The sequence below is a fragment of the Natrix helvetica genome (assembly GCF_964273705.1).
Source record: "Natrix helvetica genome assembly, chromosome: 5".
In the NCBI taxonomy this organism is placed as follows: domain Eukaryota; kingdom Metazoa; phylum Chordata; class Lepidosauria; order Squamata; family Natricidae; genus Natrix; species Natrix helvetica.
Window position 1 is genome coordinate 29,847,284 of NC_138551.1, and position 19,124 is coordinate 29,866,407.

A 19,124-nucleotide genomic window follows, 5' to 3' on the forward strand; every position below is an offset into this window, starting at 1 on the left:
GCACTCATCCAGTTGAATGGCTTTGTGACAAGTAGTAAAATAGTCATTACCGATTGTCCATTCATATGCCCAATCTGAGGATTTGAGGATAAAATAGAACAATGTCAGCCTTATTTTAACAATAACATTAAGCATACAGACCTCGTACCATCTGCCTGAATGACATTTTAGTGCTATGCAAAGATAAAATGTTAAAATCTGAATATTTTTAATTGTGTTCTTCCTGATTTAAATTTAAGCATTATTTCCCACCTCCCTGCACACGATGGCTAACTTAATCCAAGAGCCAGGTCTCATTCTGGAATTTTCAGTTCACCCAATCAGACAAAGGCTATTAAAAACAAGCAAACCCAAAGAGGGCACTCATCAAATTACACGGAGGTTTCCATCTGTTATTTTAACCTTTGTTCTCAAGTAACATTGCGAAGGGATGCTTCAAAACCCACCTTACTAAAGGTTTCATTTGAAATTGTATTTTCACATTTTTCTGCATGCTTCATCTAGGATTATATATGCCAGCCCAACAGAAGAAAGTTGTTTTCTGCATAGCTGGCGTGTTCAGTTTTGCTTGTGCTCTGGCTATTGCAGCAGCTATAGGAACTCAGCTATGGATCCAAGGAAAAATTCTTTGCAAAACTGGAGCATTGCTGGTTAATGCTACTGGCCAGGAGTTAGATAAGTTTATTGGTGAAATTCAGTATGGACTATTCTATGGAGAGAAGGTTAGACAATGTGGCCTTGGAGGGAGACCTTTTCAGTTTTCATGTAAGTAACAATGACAATCTGAATTATTTAATACTTTGTGCATGCTATCATGGTCTGACAGACAAAGTAAACGAGCTTTCTCCTGTTTCTTCTGAAAGATTTACAAATGGGAAATACAAAATTATAATGCTGTAATATATATGTTATAATCTATCATTTTTTAAAATTGATTTCTGTTTGATATTCTTATACTATATTATATACCTTTGCATAGGAACAGGCAGACTCTACCTACAGAGGTTTGCATGGAAGTAACATCAACTTTATTCCATAGGGCGTTTTCTTCTACATACGTTTGCAGAAAATTACAATATTAACTTCTCAGCTGCTTCACCCCTCCTCCATTGACCTTTGTCTTCTGTTTTAATCTGCTTAAAATGAGTGGGAAGAAGTGCAGGGAGAACTGAATCTTTCTTTAGTTTCAATAGATGTAGAAAATGAGAACTAAATACAGTAGTGCAATCCTACCTGTAGGCAATTCCATTTATGCAAAAAGAAGAGTACTTGTCTTAAAGCCATAGATGTGTAAATATAAGGTCAGCTCTCACAAACCTAATATGGCTTAGCATTTTTAAAAGAAAGATGGATTCAGTTCCAATAGATTTATTTGTATATTGGAACACTACCTTAAGTTGAGAAATAAAATGTTGATTGTGCTGCTAATCACTACTCTCCTTGATTGACACAAAATGAATTATACTTTGGAACACAACAGTTTATCTTCCACCCCAAAATATTGTTAAAGCTGCCAGTCACAGAGCTGACTTCTTTGACCATCACACAAATCATGGTTATGTAGACAACAGCTGATAACATGTCACCTAAAGTTTATTTTATTTTATCAGCAAAAATTGGCAGGCAGTCTGCAGAGAAGCAGTTCTGGAGGCTTCAAATAATTTGCAATAGTCTAAAATCTTTGCAGTGATGGTAACCATATTCATTCAAGATATTGACAAGAATAGCCTTGTTAATTAAATTTTACAGCAAGCTGCTTGTAAACTTTTTTTTTCTCAAAAAGTTCCCTTTATTCCTTTCTGCTGCAATTTGAAGATCTACTTTTCAAATTGCAGCCTACTATTTATTTTATGAATGCTGTTGTAAAGAATGGAACAGGAACTTGATGTCATTTTTACTAAAATCATCTTGCTTAACATTCCATCCCCACGAACTGCTGTACTAAGGGTACATGAGATAAATTGGAGACAATGCATTTTACTGAACCTTACTCTCCTGATACAATTGTGTGAAAGAGGATAGTTTTAGATGAATTGGATTAGTGAGAAAAACACAAATCCACTAGTCACATTTAGATGATTTCAATAATCCAGTTAAATTTAACTACAGTTTGCTGTGTTTGAATCTGAAGATTTATTTCAATAATCCAGTTAAATTTAATTACAGTTTGATGTGTTTGTGTAATACAAACTTTGGTTTATAAACAACAGAAACATAATCTTCTAATCTTTTCACTGATGCCAGAATTCAGTCCTACTTTAAAATGAGGCAAACTAAATAAGTATGCTCTTACAATATGCCTGAAAGTGTTTAGTTATGATGGGTAAAAAGGATCCTAAGAATGGAGAGCATTCATCTCTTGTAATATGAGAGCTTGGTTACTAATTTGTTAAATGCAAAATGGTGACCAATCTGGGATCAGGCAACAAGGCAAGTTTCATGTTTTTGTTAAAAGAGCCATGATGACAATATAACTGTAACTTGAACATGCCTCTTAAACAGATGCTTCATCGGCAGTGCAAATAAAGCCTCTCTTTTTTTTTTCACCCAGCATAAGCCAAAGGGGATAGTATTGTTTTATTAGGGCAGGGGGAGAAAAACACAGCCTGGATATTATATTGCTGCTCTAGTCAAACCAGACCTTGCTAAATGGGGCAGAAGAGAAATATTCTTCATATGCAGTGGGGTATACATGCTTCAGAAATGATTAAGAAATCCAATCTTGCACTGGTGTTCATTGAAAAGCTGCTTGCAGTTTTCTCTTCAAGGCTGGCAACAGTGTCACTGCTTTTAAGGATCGCATGGACTCTGATAAGTGGATTCCTTAAAGCAGTAGCTACAGCAGCAATTCCTTTCAACCTCACATAGAACCTTTAAAGAAGTTATCTTATTTCCCTGAAAATAAGACTTCCCCTGATAATAAGCCCAATTGAGTTTTTGAATGCATGCGCTAAAATAAGCCCTCCCCTGAAAATAAGCCCTCCCCAAAAATATTGCAACATAACAGCAGCCATGAAGTGACCACGCTTGACGCCTCCTGTACCTCAAAAATAACAAGACCTCCCCGAAAATAAGGCCAAGTGCTTAATTCGGGGGGGTCAAAAGAAAATAAGATCCTGTCTTATTTTCGGGGAAACACGGTATTTTTCAAACTTGGAAACTTTAAGATGTACGGACTTCAACTCCCAGAATTCCCCATGCTGGCAGGGGTAGTTGAAGTCTACCCATCTTAAAGTTTGAGAAACACTGCTTTAATAGAGAGATTGCATTCACACAAAGTACAAATCATTTCCAAAATGTACACTATTAAGTGAATCTGGCTTTCCATTCTCTTTACTTGTAAGAACGTAACAAAAGGTGATCACATGGCCCCAGGACACTGCAACCATCCAACTAGCCAAATATTGCCACTACATTTAACTGCAAATTTTCTGCACCTACCTACCAGGAGATATTAAAAATCAACTCTGCTGTTTTTTGACTGCAAAGCAGAAGTTCCTTTACTTAGTCACAGAACAAATTCCTATTGAGGAGGCATAGGTGTTGGAAAGAGGCACAAACCTCTGAAGGAACATGTTAGACACTGGACATACTCCTGTCATTATAAACAAGCACAAAATTATTTTAATAGAATTTTAAAATTTAAATGTTTGGAATAATCAGCTGATAGGTGAGAAGGGCTGGGAAGCAGCCAGAGGCAGAGGCAGTCGGAGGATCAAAGGGAGATGCCTGCGGCGGCAGACGAAGGGAGGGAGCCGCAGCCAGGGACTCCTGGGTTATTTTATCATTCCTGGCTGCTCCCATACCCCTCCAGGCCCCCCCATCCATCGGGGGGGGGGGGCTGTATCCACCTGGAAACAGCTAAGCTGAACTTTCATTTACCCTCCACTATTTTTGCTACCTTTGCCTTCCCCCTACCACCTGGGATATTTAATCATTTCTTGCCCTCCCCCCCCCCCTGCCTCCAAGTACCAAGTACCACCTGGACACTGGAACATCCCCTACCCTCCATTGAGACTCTTCTATTTATTAACTTTCTACCCTCCATTCCACCGAGACTCTATTAATTACTAACTTTGCACCATCTGCACCCCTACCCTACTGGGACTATTACAACGTTTTAATTTATTCGAGGTCTGATCTGCTCCGCCTGCGGGAGGCCCCTCTTTCGCAGGTATGGCCCTTGGCTCTCTCAGGGGCCAGCCTTGATGACGGGTTTGTGAACCCCGAGAGGTGGAAGAAGAGGAAGCTGAGGGGCTTTTTAGCTAAATGTTTTATATTGTTTTTAGGGGGTTCTGGGAAGGGAGGGGGGGATAACCAGGCCAGGAGGGAAGCCAGTGCCAGACGAACAGGTGAGTCCAGGAGGGAAGTGAGCGGAGTGGGGGGGGAGAGGGAACAAATTATTCCAATAGAGGGTTGTTTGATTACAACGGTCGCGGGGAGGGGGGGATGCGAGGACAAAAGAAGATTACAAGGTCGGTTGGGAGACCGTGGCTGTTGGCTACGCCCGGTCGTTTGTACCAACCCCCGCAACCTAGGTGGCCAGGAACTACAGAGCCCGGGCCTACGGCTGATGCTTTGCAATGCAAGGTCCGTAACCAACAAGGCCCCCCTCATTAATGAGCTGATCTCTGAGGGGGAGCTGGACCTTGCAGGGATAACGGAGACCTGGTTGGGCCACGAGGGTGGTTTACCCCTCGTGGAAATGTGCCCACCAGGTTTCCGGCATTCCATCAGCCTCGGGCCCTGGGTAAGGGTGGTGGGGTGGCGGTAGTTATACGGGAAGGTCTAGAGCCGAGGGAGTTCACTGTTCCTCAGATATCCGGGTGTGAGTCCCTTGGTGTGACATGGGGCCCAGGGAGGCAGTTGGGTTTGCTGATTGTATACTTGGCTCCTCGCTATACATCAGCGGCCATGCCCGAGCTCCTCGAGCTGATCTCGGAGACGGCGGTTGAGATCCCCAGGCTTGTGGTTATGGGGGATTTCAACCTGCCGTCGACGGGAGCAGCGTCTGAGGTGGCTCGGGAGTTCATGGCTTCCATGACAGCCATGGGCCTGACCCAGTTAATTCAGGGCCCCACACACGAAGGTGGCCACACATTGGACCTTGTTTTTGTATCTGAGCAGTGGACGAGTGATCTGGGTATAGGGGACTTTGTTGTTACACCCCTGTCATGGTCGGATCACTCATGTCTCCGGCTGGACTTCCCTGGCGCTACCCCCCACCGCGAGGAGGCGGGACCAGATGGTCCAAGCTGGTACCGCCCCAAGCACCTGATGGAGCCGGATAGGTTCCAGATGGAGCTTGGGCCATTACCTGTAGCCCTGACCCGCGCTCGGTCGGAGGACCTAGCGGCCGCCTGGAATAGGGCGGCGGCTGGGGCCTTGGACCGGGTTGCGCCTTTGCGACCTCTCCTGCGGCAGCGACCCACCCGGGCTCCTTGGTATACCGAGGAGCTGAGAGTGATGAAGCGCCATAGGAGACGTCTAGAGAGCAGGTGGAGGTCCTCACGCTCCGAATCTGATCGAACACAGGTAAGAGCCTATTTACGGACCTACCTTGTGGCATTAAGGGCGGCCAAACGTAGATATTGCGCTGCTCTTATTGCGTCCGCGGATAACCGCCCTGCCGCCTGTTTAGGTTGACCCGCTCCCTCTTGTCACAGAGGACGCAAGGGGCACCCTTGCAGGGCAGAGCAGAGGAGTTTGGGGAATATCTGCAGGATAAAGTCGCTCAGATCCGGAGCGGATGGGCCCCCCTCAGTGGACCGGACAGGCCGCCAACAGCGAGTCTTGTGAGACCATCCTGGGAGGAGTTTGATTCTGTTGCCCCCGAGGATTTGGATAGGTTGCGTGGACGGCTGCGACCCACCACATGTTTAATGGACCCGTGTCCCTCCTGGTTGGTACTGGCATCTTGGGAGGTGACCCGAGGCTGGCTTCTGGGCCTGGTGAATGCCTCATTGGGTGAGGGATCCTTACCAGCCGCCTTGAAGGAGGCGGTGGTGAGACCCTTACTTAAGAGGCCTGCACTCGACCCAATGGAGCTAGCTAACTATCGTCCAGTCTCCAACCTTCCGTTTTTAGCGAAGGTTGTCAAGAATGTGGTGGCGCAGCAGTTTCCACAACACCTTGACGAATCCGAGTATCTAGACTCACGCCAGTCCGGCTTCCGACCCGGGCACAGCACAGAGACAGCCTTGGTCGCGTTGGTCGATGATCTCTGGAGGGCCAGAGATAGAGGTTGTTCCTCTATCCTGGTCCTATTAGACCTCTCGGCGGCTTTTGATACCATCGACCATGGTATCCTATTGTGCCGGTTGGAGGGGATAGGAGTCGGAGGTACCGTTTTGCGGTGGTTTGGCTCCTACCTCTCCGACCGGAGGCAATGTGTGTTGACAGGGGGACAGAGGTCGACCCCGAGGCCACTCACTTGTGGAGTGCCACAGGGGTCGGTCCTCTCGCCTCTCCTGTTCAACACATATGTGAAGCCGCTGGGTGAGATCATCCGTGGTTTTGGGGTTGAGTATCACCTCTACGCTGATGATACTCAGCTGTATATTTCAACCCCAAACCACCCCAACGAGGCTGTTGAAGTGATGTCCCAGTGCTTGGAAGCCGTCGGGGTCTGGATGGGGGACAACAGACTTAAACTCAACCCCTCCAAGACCGAGTGGCTGTGGCTACCGGCACCTCGGTTCAGCCAGCTGATTCCATCGCTGGCCATAGGGGGCGAACAATTGCCCCCTGTGGAACGGGCGCGCAATTTGGGCGTCCTCCTTGATGCCCGGCTGTCAATGGATGACCATGTGGCAGCCGTGGCGAGGGGGGCATTCCACCAGGTTCGCCTGGTGCGCCAATTGCGCCCCCTACTGGACCGGGATGCCCTACGCACGGTCACTCATGCGCTGGTGACGTCCCGCCTGGATTACTGCAACGCTCTCTACATGGGGCTGCCCTTGGGACGCGCCCGGAGACTGCAGTTGGTTCAGAACGCAGCCGCGCGGGCTGTGATGGGGAGTACGAGGTACTCCCACGTAACACCTCTCCTGCGCGAGCTGCACTGGCTACCTGTGGTTTTTCGGGTGCGTTTCAAGGTGCTGATTACCATCTTTAAAGCGCTCCATGGCACGGGACCTAGTTACTTGCGGGATCGCATCCTCCCACATACATCCCTGCGGCCAATTCGCTCACACAGGGAGGGACTTCTCCTGGTGCCGTCCACTAGGCAATGCCAACGGGCGACACCAAGGAGTAGGGTCTTCTCTGTGATGGGCCCAACCCTCTGGAATGACCTCCCCCCCGACATTAGAACCACTTCTGACCTCCGCTCCTTCCGGCAAAAATTGAAGACTCACCTGTTCCGATTAGCAGGCCTGGCATAATTACAACTGTCCCTCCTGGCAAATGTATTATTATCTGGTTATTTTAGGGTTTTTAATCTGTTGTGTCTGTTTTAGGGATTTTAAAAAATTATATTTATTCAGCTTTGTACAGTTCTTTTAATTGCATTTTAACCTCCTCCAAACTGTACATATTTAATATTTAATTTTTTATTGTATTTTTGTGATATTCTCTATGGACTGTACACCGCCCCGAGTCCCTTCTGGGAGAGGGGGCGGTCTAGAAGCACAAATAAATAAATAAATAAATAAATAAATAAATAAATAAATAAATAAATAAATAAATAAATAAATAAATAAATAAATAAATAAATAAATAAATAAATAAATAGAATGTAGGCATTGTGTTGCCAAGTGATCCGTTGTTTAGGCTATTGGTTCATTTGGATCCCGAGAAAAATGAACGTACCATTGGATAAGGAGATTTCAAACTTTATCATTTAATCATAACAGGAAATAAATAGAAACACAACAAAGCATAAGCATTCCAAGCAAGATGATTTCCCTTCAGCTGCAGGGAGACCCATTTCAAGCAGCAGAGATAGTCCAAGGCCAGAGATGCACAGCGCTGACTTTATAAGCCTGTGCAGAGGCACAGAGCTTAATGGACATTCAGTGTTATTAAATCCTGGCACCAAGACTTCATGGCTCTGCTTCCATGGTCACCAGACCGCAAGATCTGGCCTTGACCAGATAGTGTATAATTCTGGAATGGGAATGATCATTCTGATAAGCCAGTGCTCGCCTAAACAATCTTCAGCTGTTTGTAAATTCTTCCTCCCTTATTTATCAAGGAACAGTAAAAACAAGTAGATTAACTATAGCTTGGAATGAACTCCAAACTTCTAAAATTTCCTTAATATGAAGGAGAAATCAAAATACGGATAGGCCTCAACTTACAATCCAAATTGGGACCAGAAATTTCATTGCTAAGCAAGGCAGTTATTAAGTGAATCATGCCCAGTTTTACAACCTTTATTTGTTGTTAATGAAATCATTGCGGTTGTTAAATCATAGTCTCCCTTTGACTTTTTCTCATCATAATTGTTTAATATGGTTAAAAATGTCATAAATACAATTTCCAAGCACCCAAAGTTTGATCGCAAGACTGTGGAGATGCTGCAGTGGTCATAAGTGCAAGGACCAGGCATAAGTCACTTCCTTCACGGCCACTATAACTTCAAACAGTCACTAAATGAATGGTTGGAAGTAAAGGACTACTTGTATGCCAGTAAATTCCTCAAAATACAAAGGTGATCCATATTGCTGCCAGACATACATGTTAGGAGTAAAATCAAATTCTAAACAGGCAAATGGACTAATAACAACAGATGAATAAATGTTTATAAAATGTTGTGGCTTATATTTATTTGACAGCATTTCCAAGCAACACCTAATATACTCTAGGTGTCAAACAGTAAAGCAAACAGTAAAACAAAACAACAGCAACAGTACAATTAAAACAAACCACCAATGATACAATAACATTCCTACTAGGGTTTATGCTCTTTCGTCTACAACTACTCTTCAAAAAATTGCTGTTTGGTGCTTTGGGGACAGCAGCAAATTTCTCATACAGCCTATCTACATCCATTGAAACTGGTAAGTAACCCATGGTTCTAAGATCCAATCCAGCCTTCATGTGTTGTAGATATGCTTGAGCAATATGATCAAAGGCTAGAAGAATAAATGAATATCCCTTCTAAATTTGGAATTTTGATTGTCTTGTTTACAGGAAACTGGATAAAGCATACAGACTATATGTGTGTGTAATATGTACAAGGCAGTGCATATATGGCTTTCCGAATACATGCATAAAATGGTGTCTATGGTGAAATGTATATACAATCCTTCTTTCCTTGGGTTGTTTGTATATAACTTACTTTGTTTTTATATTGAAAACAGGTGTTTGTACTGAAATCCTTGGCACCAGGAAAGTGTGATTAATCTAGGGACAGCAGAAAGCAATGATGATATAAAATAGTGGTAGCATTTTTAATGCCCCTTTTATGGGTTTATATTTTATTTTGCACTGTAGCTTTAAGTCAGCTAATCCCTATGAAAGGTTTATTATTTTGCACTGTAGCTTTAAGTCAGCTAATCCCTATGAAAGGTTTAACACTCTTTTCATCATCCCTTGCAGCACCACTCATGCAAACTCTATTTAAGTCACAAAAAATGTCCCTGGTGATGTTACCATTTACTCACGCTAGCTGTGTCTGCATATCAGTGCATTGAGTCCCTGTGTGTCATGCTTGAGAAGAAAAATTAAATAATCTGCCCATTTTTTAGGCCTATTTGCCAATTAAATGTTTTTCCTGTTAACCACTATATATATATTGTAAAATGAATTTGCCCTGCCTGTAAAACCCATACAGGCTCAGAGAGAGCCTTCTGCTTCGTTTCCTCTGACTTTTGTCAGTTTCTGGGTCAGCAGTTCATTTTCCAAAAGGCCATCAGCATTCAGATTTATTCCTCGCCGTTTAAAGTGGTTTTGCTTTGAAGGCAACATTGTTGCAGATTAAATTTTATTAGATGGTCAGCTATAAATTTTAATGATATATTAAAGAAATTTAAATGTACTGTAGCTATGGAGAGAAATAGGTGGTGTGTGGCATGATGTCAAGCCTAAGTATTGCAATTGCTAAAAAAAATGATCACACTAGCTATCAAAACAATCAACATTTTGTGATTTACATGTACATTATGCACATTTTTACACAATATGCATTGTAGCTCAAAGCAGGTTTACTCACGATCATCACATGGGTTTACTTGCCACCATAACTTTCCATAATCTGGAACTCTGCTTAAACTAGGTTTTTATGTTGCTTTAATTGTGTGATAAGACTACAGATGCCACAATGTGTATGGTGACTTAAATTCTAGCTTGGCATAGTGGGAGAAAGTACAAATACATTTAGAAGGCCAAATTCTTGAAGTCAGTTATTGAATGCTTAGCTTGACATTTTTAGCTAACCCGTGCTGTTTTGTGCATTCTGCTACATTGAGCTCATCATTTATTTAAAAATAAATTAGAATATGACAGATCACTGAAATTCCCAACAGCATCATAGCGTAAATCTTTGGATATGCCTATAAAGTAGGATATTTTCATAGACACATGCTGCAAAACTAGATCCTTAGACATAATCAATTTCGTTGTATATATAATGTACAATGGCAATAAAGGCTATACTACATTTGATTAACTTAATGTTTGAAAAATTATCCTCTATACGTATCCTTGAATAAGTTACTTAAACCATGAAAGACCAGTTGAAATAGATATCATGGTTTTATCTGTTCATTGGCAATAGTGTCTTTATCCAGTTACCTTATTTCCAGAGAAGTGTACCTAGGCATATTTACAATTCTAAAATCTTCACCAACTTTTTATTAAATTCTAAAAAACTTCACCAACTTTTTATTAAGTCAATCAAAATATACTTTTGTTTATCCATGCCACAATAAATAAATTTTGTGACTTTATTTGTTTTGTTCATTTCTGCTAGAATAACAGTTGGAAGAGACATTGTAGGTCTTCTAGTCCAACTTCTTACTCATACCTTATACCATTGCAGAAAAATGACTGTCCACAACTTTTGAAGGCAAGCTGTTCCACTAATTTATTATTATAGTCTGCACATATCTCGATTAGCTATTGAATGCAGAAGTGGTAGGATAGTGATATTTATTTAAAGAAGACGCTGCTCTTCAGGTTAAACTAAATCTTCCCGAAACTTATAAATCAAATAAGGGGGGGGGGGACAGCAATAAAAACAATTCTCATAACAAGGAATTGTGTGAAAAGGAACAAAATAGTGTCACACAAATCTTTTTGGGGGAAGAGCATATTGGAAACAACTATTTCTTCACTTAGCACCTGTCTTGCCTCTTGAAGAGTAAAAGCTTGGAGGCAAAGCTTCGATAATGATCTGACATGTTCAGGCAGGCTTGTTGGGGAAGAAATTGTCCTTCTGATAACTGGATCCAAACTTACATAGATTTTAGAGATTAAGATCAGGACAGGACATTGAATTGTGCTTGTAAATGAAAAAGTAATTAATGTTTTTACACCAGTACATCTAAGCCTCCCACCCGTGGGCAACGATCTAATTTGCAATATTGAAAACTAGAACGTCATTTCAAAGTAAGAGAATGTTCTAGAAATCTGCATTTTAAGCCCAACAGCACAGTCTACCACACCATTACTCCACCAGAAAATTACAATATTACAATGAAGTGCATGAATCTCAAACCAGTTGATGGAATTAGAGAGTTCAAATGAAGTTGCAGATAATTTATATTATATGTGCTATATAAATTTATTTGCAGTACCTACATTGCTTTTTCTCAGCATGTTTTAACCACAGCCAAGCAATTCTAAGGAGTTATTAGCACCAGTTTAATCATACCCCTGTGGACTAAGAGCAGTTATCTTGTATTCTACAAATCATTCTAAAATATCTGTTGTAGCTAACTCAGCAGAGGTATTTAAAAATCAGTAGAAAGATTAACCCACAAACTATTCTCCCTAAGTAGTTATCTAGTTGTACATTGCCTTTAGAGCCATTATGTGACTATATATATATATATATATATATATATATATATATATATATATATATATATATATATATATATATATATTATATTATTTATTTGTGTTACAACCCCTGGTATGCCTAAATATGGGAGGAAGGGCACACTCCCTCTTTCTGTCCTTCGGCTTCGTCACAGAAGACCATGCAAGCAGAAAACCATATTTTTATTTTTAATGTTGCCTTTTTTATATATATATTTGTGTTGTATTTGTACTGATAAATAAATAAAAAATAAAATCTCCCTTTATTTATTTATCAGTACAAATACAACACACACACACACACACACACACACACACACACACACACACACACACATATATATATATATATATATATATATATATATATATATATATATATATGATAAATAGTGCATTTCTTACTATATATTAATATACAATATGTTTAATAAGACTAAACCAAATTAGAATATGACTCACAAACAAAAACATACCATCTGTGGAATGCATGCTGTATTTAATGTCAGGCCTACAGCTATCTTTTCTTTTGGATCTTTGGCCTGCCACACTTTCTATTATTCTACTATGCATTTTCTATTGTGGGAAAATGGGAGAGGGATTGTAAGGAGTTACATACTATGTAGCCATAACAAAATTTCTCCTAGAAAGCCAAGGTCATCCTTTGTCTCTGCACCTCTGCACCTGACCAGAATTGGATGGGTGGAACTGCCAGCATGGCAGTGGGAGATTGGACCATGTGATGGACTTCTGGGTGTGGGGGCAAGATCCTGAACTTTCAACTAGGTGGGGAAAACCGGGAAGCTTTCAGGTTCAGGTTTTCCCAAATGTGCCAACATGATTTACTTTTGGATACTATTTTGAATGCTGACATTTAAATCATTTGGAAATTAAACTATACAGGTAGTCCTCTTAAAACAGGGGTGTCCAAACTTGGGAACTTTAAGACTTGTGGACTTCAACTCCCAGAATTCCCCAGCCAGCATAGCTATGCTGGCTGGGGAATTCTGGGAGTTGAAGTCCACAAGTCTTAAAGTTCACAAGTTTGGACACCCCTGTCTTAAAAGCATTCAATGAGCAATCATTCAAAGTTATAAAGGCAAAGTTGTAAAAAGTGATTTATCGCTGTTTTATTGCGCTTAGGACTGTTGCAGCATCCCTGTGGTCATGTGATCAAAATTCAGATGCTTGGCAACTGGCATGTATTGATGACAGTTGCAGTATCCTGGGTCATGTGAACATCTTTTGCAGCCTCCTCATAAGCAAAATCAATGAAGAAGCCTTAATGACCATGTTACTAACTTAACAACTGCCCTAATTCACTTAACAACTGTGGCAAGAAAGCAAGCATGTTAAGTGAGTTTTGCTCCATTTAACAACTTTCCTTGCCACAGATGTTAAGTGAATCACTGCAGTTGTGAAGTTAGAAACCAGGTTGTTAAGTGAATTTGGATTCCCCATTGACTTTGCTTATCAGAAGTTTGCAAAAGATGATTGCATATTCCCGGGACACTGTAACCATCATAAATATGAGCCAGTTGCCAAGGATCTGAATTTGGAACATGTTACCATGGAGATGCTACAGTGGTCGTAAGTATGGAAAAATGGTCATGAATCACTTTTTTCAGTGCCATTGTTCTCTTAATGAACTGTTGAAATTTGATGCTTGCCTGTACACTAAATAATGGAGAATAACCTGAAGCAAATAAATACAATACAATACAATACAATAGTTGAGTTGGAAGGGACTTTGGAGGTCTTCTAGTCCAACCCCCTGCCTAGGCAGGAAACCCTATACCGTTTCAGACAAATAGCTATCCAACATTTTCTTAAAGACTTTCAGCGTTGGGGCATTCACAACTTCTGGAGGCAAGCTGTTCCATGGTTTAATTGTTCTAACTGTCAGGAAATTTCTCCTCAGTTCTAAGTTGCTTCTCTCCTTGATTAGTTTCCACCCATTGTCTTTGTAGCAACCCTTGAGATATTGGAACAATGCTATCATGTCTCCCCTAGTCCTCCTTTCTCTTAAGATAAACATACCCAGTTCCTGCAACCGGTCTTCATATGTTTTAGTCTCCAGTCCCCTAATCATCTTTGTTGCTCTTCTCTGCACTCTTTCTAGAGTCTCCACATCTTTTTTACATCGTGGCGACCAGAACTGAATGCAGTATTCCAAGTGTGGCCTTACCAAGGCATTATAAAGTGGTATTAACACTTCACGTGATCTTGATTCTATCCCTCTGTTGATGCAGCCTAGGACTGTGTTGGCCTTTTTGGCAGCTGCTGCACACTGCTGGCTCATATTTAAATGGTTGTCCACTAGGATTCCACGATCCCTCTCACAGTTACTACTATTGAGCAAGGTACCACCTATACTGTACCTGTGCATTTTTGGACTGAAGTCTGGCCCTTCTGGAAGATACCATGTTAGGAAATGTAGGAAACACATGGGAATGCTGATTGGTAGATTGATGTACCTCAGTCAGGTTTGAATATATGAGCTTTGTTCCATTAATGAAACAAAAGGAGCTTAAATGACACCAAACTACATTTAAATTGCAAACCTTTCTCAGAAAATGGATATATATTAAAACATAAACATTGACAATATGGCCTCTGTTATATCAGTTTTACTATCTTCATATAGTTGTCTATTTTATATATACTTCTATTTAATTTCAATCCTCAATCATAAATAAGTTACAAAAACATCTTGCCTTGCTTATCAAAATTCCTTCCACGTTGATAGTAATTCCCTGTTCCAGCCACAATGATGGATGAGGCAACATGAAATGTCATAGATAAATAAATGACTATTTTTCTGCATTATTTTTTCAGATTTTATAAATAATCAATATTTTCCCACTCTGTTAGTTTTTCCAGAATTATTCAAAATTATGCCTGCAAGTATCCACGTAAGTGTTATCCTCTTTTGCTTGGCATTGTTCGTCTTTGCACTGATTGCCACCGGCTTCTTCATGTACAATGCATTTGGCAATCCTTATGAAACCTTACATGGTCCATTAGGACTCTACCTGTGGAGCTTCATTTCAGGTAAGATCAGTAATACTTTGGCATGTAGATATAAATGCCTTTACCAGATTCTTGTGTAATATGAGGTGGACAGTTATTCAAAGTATGTTCCCAAGCATTTTTTGCTGGTTATTCATTTTATTTTACATTAAAAAAAACAAAAATATGTTTTCTTTTTAAACTGAGTCAAAGTATGTTCCCAAGATTTTTGCTGGTTATTCATTTTATTTTACATTTAAAAAAACAAAGATATGTTTTCTTTTAAAACTGATGTTTTCTATTCAATATGTTGTCATCATCATATGCAATCTTACTTGATATTTTGACAGTTGTTAAGAGAATCGCTCCAGCTGTGATTGTTACAGCCTCAACATCTCCATCTAGTGTGAGCTGTCATCCTTCCCTCTCCCTTCCTTCTATTTTTTTTAATATGGGTAATGGATTCACATAGTGGCTAGAGCCTCAACATAGAACTATGCTTGGATTGTGAGATATTAGCAACCATCTAAAAGTGACTAGTCCTGAACAGTTAACCCAATATAACCCTTCTTGAAGTTGAGAGTTTGAGATGCTATAAACATTTAAAATAGCTATAAAAAGAACACTACACTGTTACATGTGCTAGAGATTAAAATGTAATTTTATACCCAACAGTTTTACAAAATGAACAAAATAGCTTATATAAAATTGGCAAAGTATAAAACTAGACAACACGCAGAACTACAAACGAGCAAGCAAAATCCAACTTGAATTTAAAATAAATCTTGGTTTAAAACAGCTCTGAGTTATATAACTTCCAAACTGTATCCTTAAATAAAACCATTTTCATTATTTAAACTTTCTAGCACCTACTTCAGGAGATATATATTGATTAATGATTCTTTCACATTCTGCATGGAAATTAGAAGGCTTTCCACTTGCACAACAATCATCCACGATATACCTTACCATGGTCTGAATAAATCCTTCATTCTCATGTGCATGTAAATCCTTGGGAACATATGTATACAGCCAGGGATCAATCCAAGGAAAGAATTGGTAATGGGAATGTGAGTCTTCACTTATTGACTGTAGACTGCACACTGGGTCTATCTGTGGCAGAATCACCCCAGCCAGGAGCAACAGTGGGAAAAACCTTATCAATGTAAGGCTCAAATATCCAAAGCACTCATTCTTGCTTGGGTTCAGTCAAAATCCATTGCAATCCAGACCCTTCTAGATTCCAGACACTGGGACAGGACTATGCAATCTTTTTGTTCAAGTTGTACTGTGGGAAGTTGGAAGCATCATCTACAGGGGCAAAACTTCCTTTCTGAAGAATCTTTGAACAGAGATCTGGCATGCATAGCACATTAGATCACTAGTTTTTGCTCGGAGGAGAAAAAGCTATTTATGACTGTCTCAAGCAACAGGGAATGGAATTAGCTCAGCAAGCACACTTGCTTTACAAGCAGTGGGAAAGAAATGGTTCAACAAACATCACCATTCAAACAGATTAATAAGTTTTCTTTTTCATGCACAAACAGGGGAGCTTTGTTTAATTTATAAAGAAGACAAAAGCTAGAGTTAGCATGTTCACCCTTTAATACATGAATTGTAACACTCATTTTAATCCAAGCAAGTAACAAATAGAGCAAGAAAGGGGATCTGTCAGCTGAAGCTGGCAAGCTATACAAACCAGATGAAACTCAGTATAGTGTGGATTTCAAACAGATATATTTAGAGAAAAGGTGGATAGGAAATGGAGCAAAATCAAGTTATAATTATCTATTCTTATTAATTATTGGATTCAACTGGGACCCAACCTCTTAAGGAAGAAAATAGACAGAAGAGCTAATTTATAAATATTGAAGTATAACAACAAATGTTGTAGAATTAGGTTGAAAAATTGACCAAATATTAATTTTGCATTTCTTTCTTTTTCAGTTACTTGTGGCTTTATTATTTTGATACTGTTTTCTTCAGAAGTGAAAATGCACCACCTCTCTGAGAAAATAGCTAATTATAAAGAAGGAAGTTTTATTTTTAAAACACAGAGTGAGCAGTTTGCAAAATCCTTCTGGATCATCCTGGTGTGCTCATTGGTACACTTTATGAACATTTTGCTTATACGCCTGGCTGGATTTGAGTTTCCTTTTTCAAAATCAAAAAATTCTGAGGCACCAAATGGAGCAATGGATCTAATGTACTAAACATACTTTAAATCTTGATTTATGCAAATAATTCATATTTTTTTTCAAAAGATGCAAAGAATACACATATTTAAAAGGTTGCTTTTTACAAGTGTATTTTAAGGAAGAAACATACACAAGCTACCAGCAAACTGAACGTAGTAAGAGCTTTATTCAGAAACATTATTTTCATTAGATTATCATTTTTCATCACAACAATGCAAAAAGAATGTGAAACAGAACACCTGCAGCAATCCATAACAGAACCTGTTCATTTCCTATTTATAAATTATGTTGAATAGTGTTTGTTCAGAAGTATTGTCAGTTTATACTTTGAAATATATTTGAAATATGTGCAGCTAACTCAGTTTTCATTTCAAAGAAATAAGGGCTCAAGAATTAAAATTGAAAACATGTAGCCATAAACCATAATTTCAGCAGCAAGTCATACAGATTAAAAAATTGATCTAATGAAATTGTTAGAGATGAAAACTTGTGTGCAAAATCAAGAATGAATCAACATTTCCAATAGAAATGAAAAATGCCAATTTGAAATCAGACATTATAATTGACATCCAGTATTTTCAATTCACTTCAAAGCAATTTTTCACAAAAGGAGAGTTTATTCATCGATAGATCTCGATACATCTATTGTGTGCCATCTTGTATTATTTCTATTCTACAGGAAAGCATTTCTGTTAGAAATTAATGTTCTATAATTAATTCCTACCTGAAATGCCTTTTTATGAACTACCAAAGATGTTTGTACCTTCTGTTTAATGTCATATTTGAGAGTGCTTGGCCCATATGTAGTAAACTATGCATACAGTAAAGTTGTAATATTTTTCTTTTCTATTAAAATATTTATTTTAGTTTTCACTGTTATCCTTTAGTTTTGGATCTGATCTTTCTCATATAGAATTTTATGCTTCATAAATAAATATCTTATGCCCTATACTTCAAATAATTGTCAGTAGAAAACAGAAGAAAATAAAATATCTTTGTTGGAACTTATTCGAACTCATCTTGTATGTTAGTATTATGTGTAACAAGAAATTTTAGTCATTATACTTTTAATCTTATTTTTCTTTTGTCCTGTTATTCTGTTATTTCATATTTATTCTCATGTTTACAATTCTAGTTCCAATAGTTGTGCTATTTCCAAAATGCATAATGGACATTTTCATATATTTTTGTGTATCCATTTATTTCTTCCCCCAGCATATTCCAGTACCTATGTCAGAAAATCATCATGCTGCATTATTCTAAGATAACTGGACTATGTAATATAATAAGAATTAGAGACAGCATGTCTGAAAAGTATCAGATTTGAAAAGGTTGTCATAAAGCATATCTCAAGTAAAACAATACTTCGGTTCCTGTGGCATACTAAATCATAATGTCAGAGGCTACACATCACACTAAACTAAAAACTAAAAACCAATCAATCAATATTGAATTGCAGTCCAAGGCTAAATAATAAATATTAAAACAACCAAATATAAGTCCTCAATACAACTAATAGTAAGAAGTAAATCACTTACTTCTACTGTTGGTCTGAACACAGCAAAGTCTTATTGTTTTGGGAAACAATTTAGCCATGTGTGGTTTCAGGATGTTTATCTTGTAGGGGAACGGCTATAGAAAAGAATATATAACAACAACAAATTTTATTGGATAAAACAGAGATTGAAATTTGAGTGTAGGATTGGTATTCTAAAAAGATGTTGGATTACAAAAATGATATGGAGAAAGATGGTATGGATGTGAAAATGGACTTCAAAAGGCCAGACTGATATTGAAAAAGATGACAAAATGATTTACAAATGAACCCAGCTGATGTCTTAATAATTACAGATACATACAAATAATAGATAAATAATAATAATAAAAAAAAGAATGTGGAAGACCTTCTTATCTCAGATTTCT

At 39.1% G+C, this 19,124-nt stretch overlaps 1 protein-coding gene across 1 annotated transcript; it reads left to right on the forward strand.

The window, feature by feature from the left end:
- Window positions 1–512: 512 nt before the first annotated feature.
- CLRN1 (clarin 1) lies at window positions 513–17,830 on the forward strand (the record flags this gene model as incomplete). Its single annotated transcript, XM_081955724.1, has 3 exons — window positions 513–765; window positions 14,866–15,045; window positions 16,951–17,830. 3 exons carry the CDS (start codon window positions 513–515, stop codon window positions 17,214–17,216), a joined length of 699 nt encoding a protein of 232 aa, XP_081811850.1. The 3' UTR covers window positions 17,217–17,830.
- Between the last annotated feature and the right edge of the window lie 1,294 nt (window positions 17,831–19,124).